Genomic DNA, 14,830 nt, shown 5'->3' on the forward strand with positions numbered 1-14,830 from the left:
TCTTGTTTTTACTCTTTATTTAAACAAGCAACGTAACTCACAAAAAACATGGAAAAATACGTGTTTTGTTTTTTTAAACATGTTTTTACTCTTTATTTAAACAAGCAACGTAACTCACAAACAACATGGAAAAATATGTGTTATTTTTAAACTTCTTTTTACTCTTTATTTAAACAAGCAACACGGAAAAATACGTCTTTATTTTTTTTTTAAACTTGTTTTTACTCTTTATTTAAACAAGCAACGTAACTCACAAATATGGAAAAATACGTGTTTTTTTAAAAACTTGTTTTTACTCTTTATTTAAACAAGCAACGTAACTCACAAAAAACATGGAAAAATATGTGTTTTGTTTTTTTAAACATGTTTTTACTCTTTATTTAAACAAGCAACGTAAATCACAAACATGGAAAAATATGTGTGTGTTTTTTTAAACTTGTTTTTATTCTTTATTTAAACAAGCAACGTAACTCACAAACAACATGGAAAAATATGTGGGGTTTTTTAAACTTGTTTCTACTCTTTATTTAAACAAGCAACGTAACTCACAAACAACATGGAAAAATACGTGTTTTTTAAAAAACTTGTTTTTACTCTTTATTTAAACAAGCAACACGGAAAAATATGTGGGTTTTTTTAAACTTCTTTTTACTCTTTATTTAAACAAGCAACGTAACTCACAAACAACATGGAAAAATACGTGTTTTTTAAAAAAAACTTATTTTTACTCTTTATTTAAACAAGCAACATAACTCACAAACAACATGGAAAAATACGTGTTTTTAAAAAAAAACTTATTTTTACTCTTTATTTAAACAAGCAACGTAACTCACAAACAACATGGAAAAATACGTGTTTTTTTTAAAAAACTTGTTTTTACTCTTTATTTAAACAAGCAACGTAATTCACAAAAAACATGGAAAAATATGTGGTTTGTTTTTTTAAACATGTTTTTACTCTTTATTTAAACAAGCAACGTAAATCACAAACATGGAAAAATATGTGTGTGTTTTTTTAAACTTGTTTTTATTCTTTATTTAAACAAGCAACGTAACTCACAAACAACATGGAAAAATATGTGGGGTTTTTTAAACTTGTTTCTACTCTTTATTTAAACAAGCAACGTAACTCACAAAAAACATGGAAAAATATGTGGTTTGTTTTTTTAAACATGTTTTTACTCTTTATTTAAACAAGCAACGTAAATCACAAACATGGAAAAATATGTGTTTTTTTTATCTTGTTTTTACTCTTTATTTAAACAAGCAACTCACAAAAAACATGGAAAATACGTGTTTTGTTTTTTTAAACATGTTTTTACTCTTTGTTTAAACAAGCAACGTAAATCACAAACATGGAAAAATATGTGTTTTTTTTAACTTGTTCGCGGAAAAATATGTGGGTTTTTTTAAACTTCTTTTTACTCTTTATTTAAACAAGCAACGTAACTCACAAACAACATGGAAAAATACGTGTTTTTAAAAAAAAACTTATTTTTACTCTTTATTTAAACAAGCAACATAACTCACAAACAACATGGAAAAATACGTGTTTTTAAAAAAAAACTTATTTTTACTCTTTATTTAAACAAGCAACGTAACTCACAAACAACATGGAAAAATATGTGTTTTTTTAAAAAAACTTGTTTTTACTCTTTATTTAAACAAGCAACGTAATTCACAAACAACATGGAAAAATATGTGTTTTTTAAAAACTTGTTTTTACTCTTTATTTAAACAAGCAACACGGAAAAATATGTGTTGTTTTTTTTAAACTTGTTTTTACTCATTATTTAAACAAGTAACGTAACTCACAAACAACATGGAAAAATACGTGTTTTTTTTTTTTTTTAATTATGATTGACTAAAGTGAGTTGAAAATATCGTACATAGTAATTAGGATTTGTTATATATTATATAATAATATGATTTTTTAGTATATATTATATACTGACTGTATATATAATATGTAAATATTACATATACAGTATGTTATATTGCTACTATAGTCAATTTTTTTGTCTACTGTATACCTTTTGTTTTCGCCCTCTTTTTGTGCCCTTGTGTGTAGGGCTGCAACTAACAACTGATTTGATAATCGATTAATCTGTCGATTATTACTTCGATTAATCGATTAATAATCGGATAAAAGAGACAAGCTACATTTCTATCCTTTCCAGTATTTTATTGAAAAAAACCAGCATACTGGCACCATACTTATTTTGATTATTGTTTCTCAGCTGTTTGTACATGTTGCAGTTTATAAATAAAGGTTTATAAAAAAATAATAAAAATAAAGTAGCCTCTGCGCATGCGCAGAACATAGATCCAATGAATCGATGACTAAATTAATCGCAAACTATTTTTATAATCGATTTTAATCGATTTAATCGATAAGTTGTTGCAGCCCTACTTGTGTGTGTTATCCTTTCCATCCTTATCCTTTCCATCCTTTGTAACCGAGCTACTGTGCGGAACAATTTCCCTTCTGGATCATTAAAGTTTGTCAAAGTCTAACTTCCGGTTGTGTTGTAGCAAACAAGCTTCATTAAAGGCCTACTGAAATGAATTTTTTTTATTTAAACGGGGATAGCAGATCTATTCTATGTGTCATACTTGATCATTTCGCGATATTGCCATATTTTTGCTGAAAGGATTTAGTATAGAACAACGACGATAAAGATTGCAACTTTTGGTATCTGATAAAAAAAAGGCTTGCCCCTACCGGAAGTAGCGTGACGTAGTCAGTTGAACATATACGCAAAGTTCCCTATTGTTTACAATGATGGCCGCATGAAGTGAGAGAGATTCTGCGACAATTTCCCCATTAATTTGAGCGAGGATGAAAGATTTGTGGATGAGTAAAGTGCAAGTGAAGGACTAGTGGGGAGTTGAAGCTATTCAGATAGGGAAGATGCTGTGAGAGCCGGGGGTGACCTGATATTCCGCTGGGAATGACTACAACAGTAAATAAACACAAGACATATATATACTCTATTAGCCACAACACAACCAGGCTTATATTTAATATGCCACAAATTAATCCTGCATAAAAACACCTGCGTGTTTGTTATGCTAGCTCCTCTGCTAGCTCCTAGCTCCATAGAACACGCCAATACAATTCAAACACCTGATCAACACACACAATCACTCAGCCCAAAAGACCGTTCACCTAACCCAAGGTTCATAAAGCTTATATATTTTTAAAAAGTTACGTACGTGACGCGCACGTACGGTACGGTACGTGTTATGCTAGCTCCTAGCTCCTCTGCTAGCTCCTAGCTCCATAGAACACGCCAATACAATTCAAACACATGATCAACACACACAATCACTCAGCCCAAAAGACCGTTCACCTAACCCAAGGTTCATAAAGCTTATATATTTTTAAAAAGTTACGTACATACGCAAAAAAAAGCCAAAGCTGCATACTCACAGTAGCACGTCTGCGTCTTTGTCATCCAAATCAAAGTAATCCTGGTAAGAGTCTGTGTTGTCCCAGTTCTCTACAGGCGTCTGTGTATCCAAGTCAAAAGTCCTCCTGGTTAGAGTCTCTGTTATCCGAGTTCTTCCATCTTGACTGCATCTTTCGGGAATGTAAACAAAGAAGCGCCGGCTGTGTACTGTTGTGGCTGACTACGTTCGAAAAATACGTCCATTTCGCACCGACAACTTTCTTCTTTGCTTGCTCAGCTTCCTTCTTCATAATGCAATGAACATGATTGAAACAGATTCACGAACACAGATGTCCAGAATACTGTGGAATTATGAAATGAAAACAGAGCTTTTTCGTATTGGCTTCAATGTGGAAGGCATACCCGTGTTCGCCGGGCTACGTCACGCGCATACGTCATCCTCAGAGGCGTTTCGAACCGGAAGTTTAGCAGCAAATTTAAAATGTCACTTTATAAGTTAACCCGGCCGTATTGGCATGTGTTATAATGTTAAGATTTCATCATTGATATATAAACTATCAGACTGCGTGGTCGGTAGTAGTGGGTTTCAGTAGGCCTTTAAGGTATGTACAATCGAGGAATCATTTGATTTCGAACAAAACCTCAAAATAATTTCAGGTCAAGATGATTTTGAACCCGCCTTCCGCCCGATTGTAGCTGAGATAGGCTCCAGCGCCCCCCGCGACCCCGAAGGGAATAAGCGGTAGAAAATGGATGGATGGATGATTTTGAACAAAGTAGCGCCACAAAGGAGGAACAATGTATTCCCAAGTGGGCCGCACTGGTAAAATCATGGCATGGTTACTTCCAAATTAAAGACAACTTCAGGTTGTTTTCTTTGAAAATAGAAGAAGCACATTATGAAAATGTACAAATCATAATTTTTTGTTATTTTACACTTACATGGTGCGGTTAATAGTAGTCTATCTTCATTTGTTGTTTACTCATACATTATAAATAAATGACGTGACAATGTTCATCAGTCAAATAGGTGCAATTGAGTCTGGCAGTTTTAAAATGCTCCCATTGATGTTATTTTTTAATCTATCAGAAGATGAAATAAATAATAATATCCTAATCAAATGTACAGGATGGTATTAATATAATTCACCGCATTTTCCTCAACTGATGTACTAACATCATGTGGTTTATTCTGTACATATGTAGCATCTACTACAACAAAATGTGTGAATTTGGACTCATTTCATTAATCACATGTGAAGTTAGAAGGGGATACATATTATTTCAGCATATTTACAATATGTGCGCCCAGAAAATGTGTCCCCGGTCACAGAGGTGGGTAGAGTAGCCAGAAATGGTACTCAAGTAAGAGTACTGTTACTTTAGAGATTTATTACTCAAGTAAAAGTAAGGAGTAGTCACCCAAATATTTACTTGAGTCAAAGTAAAAAGTATGTTGTGAAAAAACTACTCAAGTACTGAGTAACCGATGAGTAACCTGTTCGTTTAATGATGACGGCAACAAATAATGCACAAAAACATAAAAATAGCAATGAGCAAATTCAGAGCCAGGAATATCTCTTAAGCAACTAAAACAATAATATATATTAAATAATATACATTAACATAAAAAAAAAATCAAGGCAAATTGAGCCACAATAACTTAACAGCCCCATAGGCTCAGTAGGCAGAGATTACAAAGGAAAATAACAAGTTAGCCTTTACGCAAACCATAAACTGATAGGTGTGGGCTGCACCTGGGAACACATTGTGTACTTCTGATTGGTGTTTGTATGCATGCGTGAGTGTGTGTGCGACTGTGTGTGTGTTCTGTCTATGAGGCTGCAGTGCGTTAATAAATGTCCCCACACGATGTACATTTGACAGTGATTCATAGCAGGGAAGCTAACATTAGCCTACGGTGACAGCCAAAATATCTACTAACGTTACTTACCGCGATGTGCTTCCTCAAATTTGATGTTGAGTTCATGTAAGCTTAAGCTTGTTGTTTGCCGCTGAAACTTTACGTGCAGTTAATCACGTGACCGCCTGGCTCTGTTTGATTGGTGAAACGGAGTCAAACGTCACCAGTGACTGCATTTGATTGGTGAAACGCAGGCATGCGATAGATCCTACTTTGAAGGTCTGTCTGACGAACCAAAACAAACAAAGCGTGCATTAACAGATGGATAAAAATCAGTAGCGAGCTGAATGTAGATAAATGGAGCGGAGTAAAAGTGTCGTTTCTTCTCTATAAATATACTCAAGTAAAAGTACAATTATGTTGCATTAAAACTACTCTTAGAAGTACAATTTATCCCAAAAGTTACTCAAGTAGATGTAACGGAGTAAATGTAGCGTGTTACAACCCACCTCTGCCCAGTCATAAGTACAATGTGAAGTGTACAGATTATCACAAGCATTTATTTGGGTACGTTTCCATACACGGAAGTGTTGCCTCTATTCTCCTAAATCATAGCTCCGCCCCCTCTGATGTAACACGCAGGTACAAAGAATTATTGCGACACCAAGTGGACACATTTAGAACAGCAGCTTCTTTCATTAAAATTTTTCAGCTCATTTTTTTGACTGAGCAAACTCATCTTGCGGGCCGGATAAAACCTGTGGGCGGGCCATACGTTTGTAAATGTAATGGGATATACATCAAAAATAAATAAGTCAACTTAGTTTTGTTTATCATGGCCTGCAGAGGATGTGAATAATGCAACTTCCCGTGGATCATGTGACTTGTGGAATATTCCACATCTTCCAGAGTGTGTTAGTGTAACAGGAATGAGTGAAAACCCAGGGACACAAATAAAGTCTTTTATTTTATCGACATTTTTGATTTTTTTGTGTATTTAAAAATAAAACATTTATGATCATTTAAATTATTTAATTTAATGGTATCATCTAATTTTAGGAAGCAGTGGCAGACAACAAATTAATAGTTCAACTGGAATTATTTGATATGCAACTAGATGAGGCAATTCCTGAAGGATTTGCGTGTGAATGCTCCAATGCTGAAGTTGAACTGAAATGCTGACAGAATGTAGTATGAATGTAAGAATAGTTTGAATGTTGAAGAGTATGAATTTCCAGGAAAACCGGAATTTGGTTTGGAACTTGGGAAAGTGTTAGTTGGTTGAGTGGAATGTGTTGATGTTGGAATAGTTTGAATCGGTTGAAAAATGTGGGAATTGTGGAAGTTTAAAAAATGGACAATTCATTTTGAATGGCTTGACTTGAAAGATACATCTCCTGGATGCACTGGGACACATCATCAGTGATGCCAGTCAGAGGTTATTGACCCAGAAGTGACCCGGAGCCTGAAGTTATTGTAATAATCCAGGATCAAGTCCTTGATCTTGCTGGGAACATGGTGGCGGTGTAGCGCAAGCTCAACTAGCTTGTGTGGGATGGACCCATAGGCGTTAGTCAGGTCCAACCACAACACAGCAAGTTCCCCTCTGCTCTCATGGGCCTCTCTGATGAGCTGTGTGACGACACCGTTGTGCTCCAGACAGCCGGGAACTCCAGGAATCCCCCCCCTTCTGCACTGAAGTGTCCATGTAGTTGTTCTTGAGGAGAAACTCGGTCAGTCTTCGGGAGACGATGCTGAAGAACACCTTCCCTTCCACACTCAGAAGTGATATAGTCCGAAACTGGTTGATGTTTTTCGAGTCCTCCTCCTTGGGGATCCAAACTCCCTCTGCACACCTCCACTGGTCGGCCACTCTCCCCCTTCGCCAGATCACCTTCAAGGTCTTCCACAGATGCTTGAGAAGCCCTGGACCGCGCTTGTAGACGAGGTAAGGTACACCACTGGGGCCCGGGGAAGATGCTGAGCGGGCTGCCTTGATGACTTCTTCAACCTCCTTCAAACTGGGCTCTGTCAACTGGAACTCTGCCGTTGGTGGCACAGGGCTGATGAGCGCTCTGTTGGGTCTTAGATCTTGTCCCCTCAGTGGGTCGCTCATGGTATTCCGGAAAACTGGGGAATTCTTGGAAATCCGGGAATTTTTTTTTAATTGTTGAAGAAGAGCACACAATTTTGAACAGGCTGAATATTTTGAGGATGGAACAATTTGAATCGAATGAAAAATGTGGGAATTATGGAACTTTGAAAAATGTCCTATTCATTTCAATGGGAATTTCATGGAAATTATTACATATCAGCCACAGCAAAAGTCATTTAGTGTAAGTCCAATTTGTTACTGTGTAAGTTTTGAACATTTTAAAACAAACCTGGGCAAAATACGGCCCGTGGGCCACATGCGGCCCATTAGGACGTTCTACATCATTTTTTTTAGACCTTTAACATCAAAACTGTAGCCACCATTATGATGTGCAGTGATGTTTTTAAATAGTCTTGAACTATAGAAGGTATTTCAATTAGGGGTGTCCGATAAGGGCTTTTTTGCCGATATTCCGATATTGTCCAACTCTTAATTACCAATACCGATATCAACCGATACCGATACATACAGTCGTGGAATTAACACATTATTATGCCTAATTTGGACAACCAGGTATGGTGAAGATAAGGTCCTTTTTAAAAAATAAATAAATAAGATAAATAAATTAAAAACATTTTCTTGAATAAAAAAGAAAGTAAAACAATATAAAAACAGTAACATAAAAACTAGTAATTAATGAAAATGAGTAAAATTAACACTATTAGTGGAGCAGCAGCACGCACAATCATGTGTGCTTACGGACTGTATCCCTTGCAGACTGTATTGATATATGTTGATATATAATGTAGGAACCAGAATATTAATAACAGAAAGAAACAACCCTTTTGTGTGAATGAGTGTAAATGGGGGAGGGAGGTTTTTTGGGTTGGTGCACTAATTGTAAGTGTATCTTGTGTTTTTTATGTTCATTTAATAAAAAAATAAAAATAAAATAAAAACCTGATGCCGATAATAAAAAAAACTGATACCGATAATTTCCAATATTACATTTTAAAGCATTTATCGGCCGATAATATAATAATAATATAATAAATCTGCGCTTTTGAGTGTTATAGGAGTTATTACGGTAATCTACGTCAGTGTTTTTCAACCTTTTTTGAGCCAAGGCACATTTTTTGCGTTGAAAAAAAGCGTAGGCACACCACCAGTAGAAATCATTAAAAAAGGAACTCAGTTGACAGTAAAAAGTCGTTGTCGCAATTGTTGGATATGACTTTAAAGCATAACCAAGCATGCATCACTATAGCTCTTGTCTCAAAGTAGGTGTACTGTCACCACCTGTCACATCACACCCTGACTTATTTGGACTTTTTTTGCTGTTTTCCTGTGTGTAGTGTTTTAGTTCTTGTCTTGCGCTTCTATTTTGGTGGCTTTTTCTCTTTTTTTTGTATTTTCCTGTAGCAGTTTCATGTCTTCCTTTGAGCGATATTTCCCGCATCTATTTTGTTTTAGCAATCAAGACTATTTCAGTTGTTTTTACCCTTCTTTGTGGGCACATTGTTGATTGTCAGGTCATGTTCAGTTGTACATTGTGGACGCCGTCTTTGCTCCGCAGTAAGTCTTTGCTGTCGTCCAGCATTCTGTTTTTGTTTACTTTGTTGCCAGTTCAGTTTTAGTTTCGTTCTGCATAGCCTTCCCTAAACTTCAATGCCTTTTCTTAGGGGCACTCACCTTTTGTTTATTTTTGGTTTAACCTTTTTACCTGCACACTGCCTCCCGCTGTTTCCGACATCTACAAAGCAATTAGCTACCGGCTGCCACCTACTGATATGGAAGAGTATTACACGGTTACTCTGCCGAGCTCTAGACAGCACAGACACTCAACAACAGACTACAATTACTGGTTTTCAAAAAATATTTTTAACCCAAATAGGTGAAATTAGATAATCTCCCACGGCACACCAGACTGTATCTCACGGCACACTAGTGTCGCGTCACAGCAGCTCAGACCAGGAACAAAGCAGAGTGGGCGGGGTTTGTTTTCAGAGCAGCCAGCCCCAAACGCGTGTGTCAGAAACAGATGCGGAAGCAAATTTTTCCACAAATTTCTGCATAAAAGTGATAATACATCATATTGTAGGTGTTTACTACACTTTGCATTCATATTTTGCTGTTTGTTACATTTTTGTTGTGTTTTGCTTGATTGTAAAAGATACACAACTATGGAGGAGCTGGTCTGAGAAGTAAAAGATGTTCATATGTTGTCAATATTCAGTGTTTTATTGTTCATAGTTAATATTGTAAATCCCACTTTCTTTATTTTCATGTACATTTTGGGTGTCCCGTTCAGTAAAAAACTGTAAAATTCCATTCCGTTTTTTCAAGGTGGTCCGTCATAACTTTTTAGAATTCTATCGGACATTGTGACTTTTGGTATTAGTGTTCCTGAAAAAAAGAGACCCAAGCACACATAATGTACAGCAGATTTTTACAGCTAAATGTGTATATATCATTTATTCACACATACACATTGGCCCCCCCCCCCCCAGACAAATTTTTTCTTTCAACGTGGCCCCCGAGTTCAAAATATGTGCCCACCTCTGTTTTAAATCATAGAACATTGCCACATTGCCACATGTGCCCCCATGCGTGTTTGTGCACACGCCCGGTTAAAAAAGGAGGCTCTTTAATCCTCTTTTACGTGCATTGAAAGCCTCTTAATGCTGCACGTGCACGCGCCTTCCATCTGTTCAAACCTGATCTTTTTGGGACGTTTGTGTTCATCCTCAGCAAAACCCCAACTTTGTCGTGTTCGATACTGCGTATAGATGTTCAATATATATACACAGTTTAGTTCAACTCTCACAAACATGTACATTTTTAATGCAGCTATTACATATACTGTAATATTGTACATGGTCATTGGGATTTGTTATATATTCTATATAATATATAAACATATAATATAATATAATAATGTAACATATCTATACACTGCAAAAACTGAAATCTAAGTCAGATGAAATATCTCAAATAAGGGTGATATTTGCTTATTTTCTGTCTGATAAGATATTTCTTCTCACTAAGCAGATTTTATGTTAGAGTGTTTTACTTGTTTTAAGGGTTTTGGTCCTAAATGATCTCAGTAAGATATTACAGCTTGTTGCTGAGATTTGATGACCTGTATTGAGTAAAACATGCTTGAAACTAGAATATCAACTGTTGCAAAGCTGCGTCATCAACACTCACAAGTATAAAACTACTTTTTCAAAGTAACCATTTCTTATTTCAAGCATGAAATAAAAAATCATGACTTTGACACAACTGTGTCTCATAATTAAAACAGACGACAGCCAAATGGACTTTGCAGTTTTATTTTCAATGAAACAATAGAAAATACGTACTCATATAGTAGTACAGTTGGCACAGTACAGCAAACTGACAGTTAATATTTAAACATTTAACATGTGACATTTCAAACAATTTTGAACAGAAATAGTTCATGCACATTCAGAAAAATTCTTCAAAATTACAATTAAAAAAAAATTTGGTCTGGGGCCGGGCTGAAAAAAAAATTAAAAAAAATAAATAAATAAATGTTTATATATATATATATATATATATATATATATATATATATATATATATATATATATATATATATATATATATATATATATATATATATATATTTTTTTTTTCCTTGTGCACTAATTGACTGAAAGAGCACGCACTTGGCGCGATGATGTCATGTTATCGATGGGAAAATGGCAAGAAATGTAATGCCGAGCGCATATCATTATGTCAAGATAATGGCACTAGCATTTACTTCATTTAAGAATATTTTTCAACATATTGAGAAAAAAGGTCTCATATTTGTTTTTTCTATTAAGAAAAGTGCACTTGTTATTAGTGAGAAAATACTTATTTTAAGGTAATTTGGGTTCATTGAGGTTAACTAATTTGAATTGTTTTGGAAAGTCTTGACAAGCCCAATTTTCTTGTTCTATTGGCACATAATTTTGGTTAGTTCAAGTAAAATACACCTAATTTTTGTATTATTTTTTTCTTGTTTTTGAACACTGACTTTTTGCAGTGTATACTGTATATATATATGTAAATATTACATATATGTTATATTTTATATTGCTACTATGGTAAGTTTTTAGTCTACTTTATACCTGCACTGCAAAAAGTCAGTGTTCAAAAGCAAGAAAAAAAAAAATACAAAAATGAGGGGTATTTTTCTTGAACTAAGCAAAATTATCTGCCAATAGAACAAGAAAATTTGGCTTGTCAAGACTTTCCAAAACAAATAAAAATGAGCTAACCTCAATGAACCCAAAAATACCTTAAAATAAGTATATTCTCACTAATAACAAGTGCACGTTTCTTGGTAGAAAAAAAGAAACCTTTTTGCTCAATATGTTGAAAAATATTCTTAAATGAAGTAAATGCTAGTGCCATTATCTTGACATAATGATATGCGTTCGGATTCATGATTTTTTTCATGCTTGAAATAAGAAATGATTACTTTAAAAAAGTAGTTTTATACTTGTGAGTGTTGATGACACAGCTTTGCAACAGTTGATATTCTAGTTTCAAGCATGTTTTACTCAATATAGGTCATCAAATCTCAGCAACAAGCTGTAATATCTTACTGAGATCATTTAGGACCAAAACAAGTAACATCTGCTTAGTGAGAAGAATTATCTTATTAGACAGAAAATAAGCAAATATCACCCTTATTTGAGATAATTAATCTTACTTATATTTCAGTTTTTACAGTGTGTATGCCATTATCCTTTCCATCCTTACCCTTTCTATCCTTTGTAACTGAGCTTACTGTGTGGGACAATTTCCCTGGTGGATCAATAAAGTTTGTCTAAGTCCAAGTCCTAAAAAGTACACAGGTGCTGATAAAAAAAATACTCACAATAAAATGATGACAGTCAAATAGCAACAACAAAATTTTATTTTTTATTTTCTCTTTGTCTTCTCGCGATAGTTCCACTCTTGTCTTTCATGTGCTTGTTAATTAAAGGTTTGTAAAATGCACAAAAAAAACCAACTTTTTTTTTCTTTTTTTTAAATGTTTCATCACTTTCATCCACCCCAACAAAGAGACTAATGGAGTGTGACGTTATAAAGCTTTTGGACAAGTGGGTGTTGGGGTTCGAACCTTTGGAACTACGTCATGCGTGACGCAATGCAGCCACTAGAGGCTACTGTTGACTGCCAAACAAGAAAAAGAGGATTAACCGAATAGTTGTTGAAACAATGGATTAGGAAGGTGGGCAAGTGTTTAATGTTTGTTAATATAAGTACAACTAAGTGACCTTTTTATTTTTTTTACCATTGTCAGATGTATTTAATGAAACGACGGCTTTGATGGCGACAAATGTTTTTTTTTTTTTGTGCACGCAAAGGTCAGGGACGCCTAAATGGTAGAAGAATTGCGCATGCGCGGACGTCAGATGCCATATTGGAGCGGTGGCAGCGGCAGCTGAAAGACGTGCCCGGCGGGGGTCCTCAAGACGGAAGTGTCCTGTCACTGTCAGGCGCGGGAGCAACTTGTCCGTCCAGGTAAGGCAGGTGTCGGGGAGGGGAAGGGTGGCGTCGACGGAGGAAACAACTTTGACTTATTTCGCCTCGCTTTTAAAAAAAAACGAGAATGTTTGTGGTGAAAACAGTCGCCACGCTAGCTTAACTTGTCCCCAAAATGTGCCTGCGCTCGCTTTGCTATTTTTTTCTTCCACCTGGAATCAAAAGTACGTAAAGTTGCCGCAAAGACAAAACGTTAGTCACTTTGTTTCTTTTTTGTCTTCTAACGAGCGTACAAACGTGCGTTGAAAAAAATTTAAAAAAATAAAAATAAAAAAAGCCTTTGAAAAGCAGCCAACGCTGGCAGTGACGTCACGACACGTTCAACATGGCGGTCTCGTCAAAAAAAAAAAACTGCCACTTTGAAGAGCTTTTGGGAGAGGAAAAAACACGCCCGCGCCGCGACCATCGCCCAATTCGGTCTCTTTCGGTGCGCACACGCCGGATTGAACGAATTAAATTCGAAGCGTGCGCTGGACAAGTGTCTGCGGGTTTTTTTCCGCCGCACTTTCCCGCCGTGCAAAGTACACGCCACTCATCTTCCTCCTCTTCCTCATGGCCGCGCAACGTTTCCTCTTTCACTTTTTTAGCACGCACGTTTGCTCGCTTTCTGTTTGGTTAGATAGGCGCGTTTCAGGGTTTTGACGTCCGCGTAAATTGCTTTAATTGGGTCAAACGGACGCATCCCTTTCAACAGGAAGTGCATATTTCTTTATAGATTGCCTTTAAAAGCAAGGTGAGTAAAACGTGGACTCTTTTAGGACTCTTGCACACTAAAAAAAAAAAATGCTCGGTTCTTTTTGATAACCCAATTTGAGTTGCGAGTGTTGGGTTTCATTTTTGAGTTATTTTTATGAAGCGCAATCCATTTTTTGGGTTATAATGGTATTATTTTAACTCAATTTCTGGGTTTTCAAAACTGAACCATTTTTGGGTTGTTTTTCAATGAGTAATGTATTTTTGGGTGAAAGGCTTTGTTTTATTAAAAGGTACTTTTTTCTTGGTGAGAATTTTATTAAGGATTAATCTCATTAACATTATTTACAATCACACATTAGACTTACACTTCCTTTTTATTGTCATGAGTAAAATGTGGACTCTTTTAGGACTCTTGCACACTAAAAAAATGCTGGGTTATTTTTGATAACCCAATTTATGAGTTGGGTTAAATTTTTTGAGTTATTTTATGAAGAGCAATCAATTTTTTGAGTTATAAGGGTATTATTTTAACTCAATTTCTGCTATGAACCATTTTTGGGTTGTTTTTCCAATGAGTAATGCATTTTTGGGTAAAAGGCTTTGTTTTATTAAAAAGGTACTTTTTTCTTGATGAGAATTTTTATTAAGGATTAATCTCATTAACATTATTTACAATCACACATTAGACTTACACTTCCTTTTTATTGTCATGAGTAAAATGTGGACTCTTTTAGGACTCTTGCACACTAAAAAAAAATGCTGGGTTATTTTTGATAACCCAATTTATGAGTTGGGTTAAATTTTTGAGTTATTTTATGAAGAGCAATCAATTTTTTGAGTTATAAGGGTATTATTTTAACTCAATTTCTGCTATGAACCATTTTTGGGTTGTTTTTCCAATGAGTAATGCATTTTTGGGTAAAAGGCTTTGTTTTATTAAAAAGTTACTTTTTTCTTGGTGAGAATTTTATTAAGGATTAATCTCATTAACATTATTTACAATCACACATTAGACTTAGACTTCCTTTTTGTTGTCATGTGTAAAACGTGGACTCTTAGGACTCTTGCACACTAAAAAAATGCTAGGTTATTTTTGATAACCCAATTTATGAGTTGCAAGTGTTGGGTTACATTTTTTTTTTCATGAAGCGCAATCCATTTTTTGGGTTATAATAATATTTTAACTCAATTT

General features: G+C 35.1%; 1 protein-coding gene across 9 annotated transcripts in view; it reads left to right on the forward strand.

Annotated features, from left to right (window-relative positions):
- Positions 1 to 14,830, forward strand: part of sfmbt2 (Scm like with four mbt domains 2) — an 82,495-nt gene that overhangs the window by 10,358 nt on the left and 57,307 nt on the right. For 6 of the 9 annotated variants that reach the window (XM_062066384.1, XM_062066380.1, XM_062066381.1 and 3 more), the window contains exon 2: positions 12,765 to 12,921. The exons of 1 other annotated variant lie outside the window; for it this stretch is intronic. In XM_062066384.1, the coding sequence (XP_061922368.1) occupies positions 12,765 to 12,921 (157 nt within the window). Of the gene's footprint in view, positions 1 to 12,501; positions 12,629 to 12,764; positions 12,922 to 13,602; positions 13,676 to 14,830 lie in introns of those variants that run through there. 2 more of the 9 variants (XM_062066387.1, XM_062066388.1) reach the window with 2 other exon arrangements.

The sequence above is a fragment of the Entelurus aequoreus genome, linkage group LG12 (genome assembly GCF_033978785.1).
Source record: "Entelurus aequoreus isolate RoL-2023_Sb linkage group LG12, RoL_Eaeq_v1.1, whole genome shotgun sequence".
Lineage (NCBI taxonomy): Eukaryota > Metazoa > Chordata > Actinopteri > Syngnathiformes > Syngnathidae > Entelurus > Entelurus aequoreus.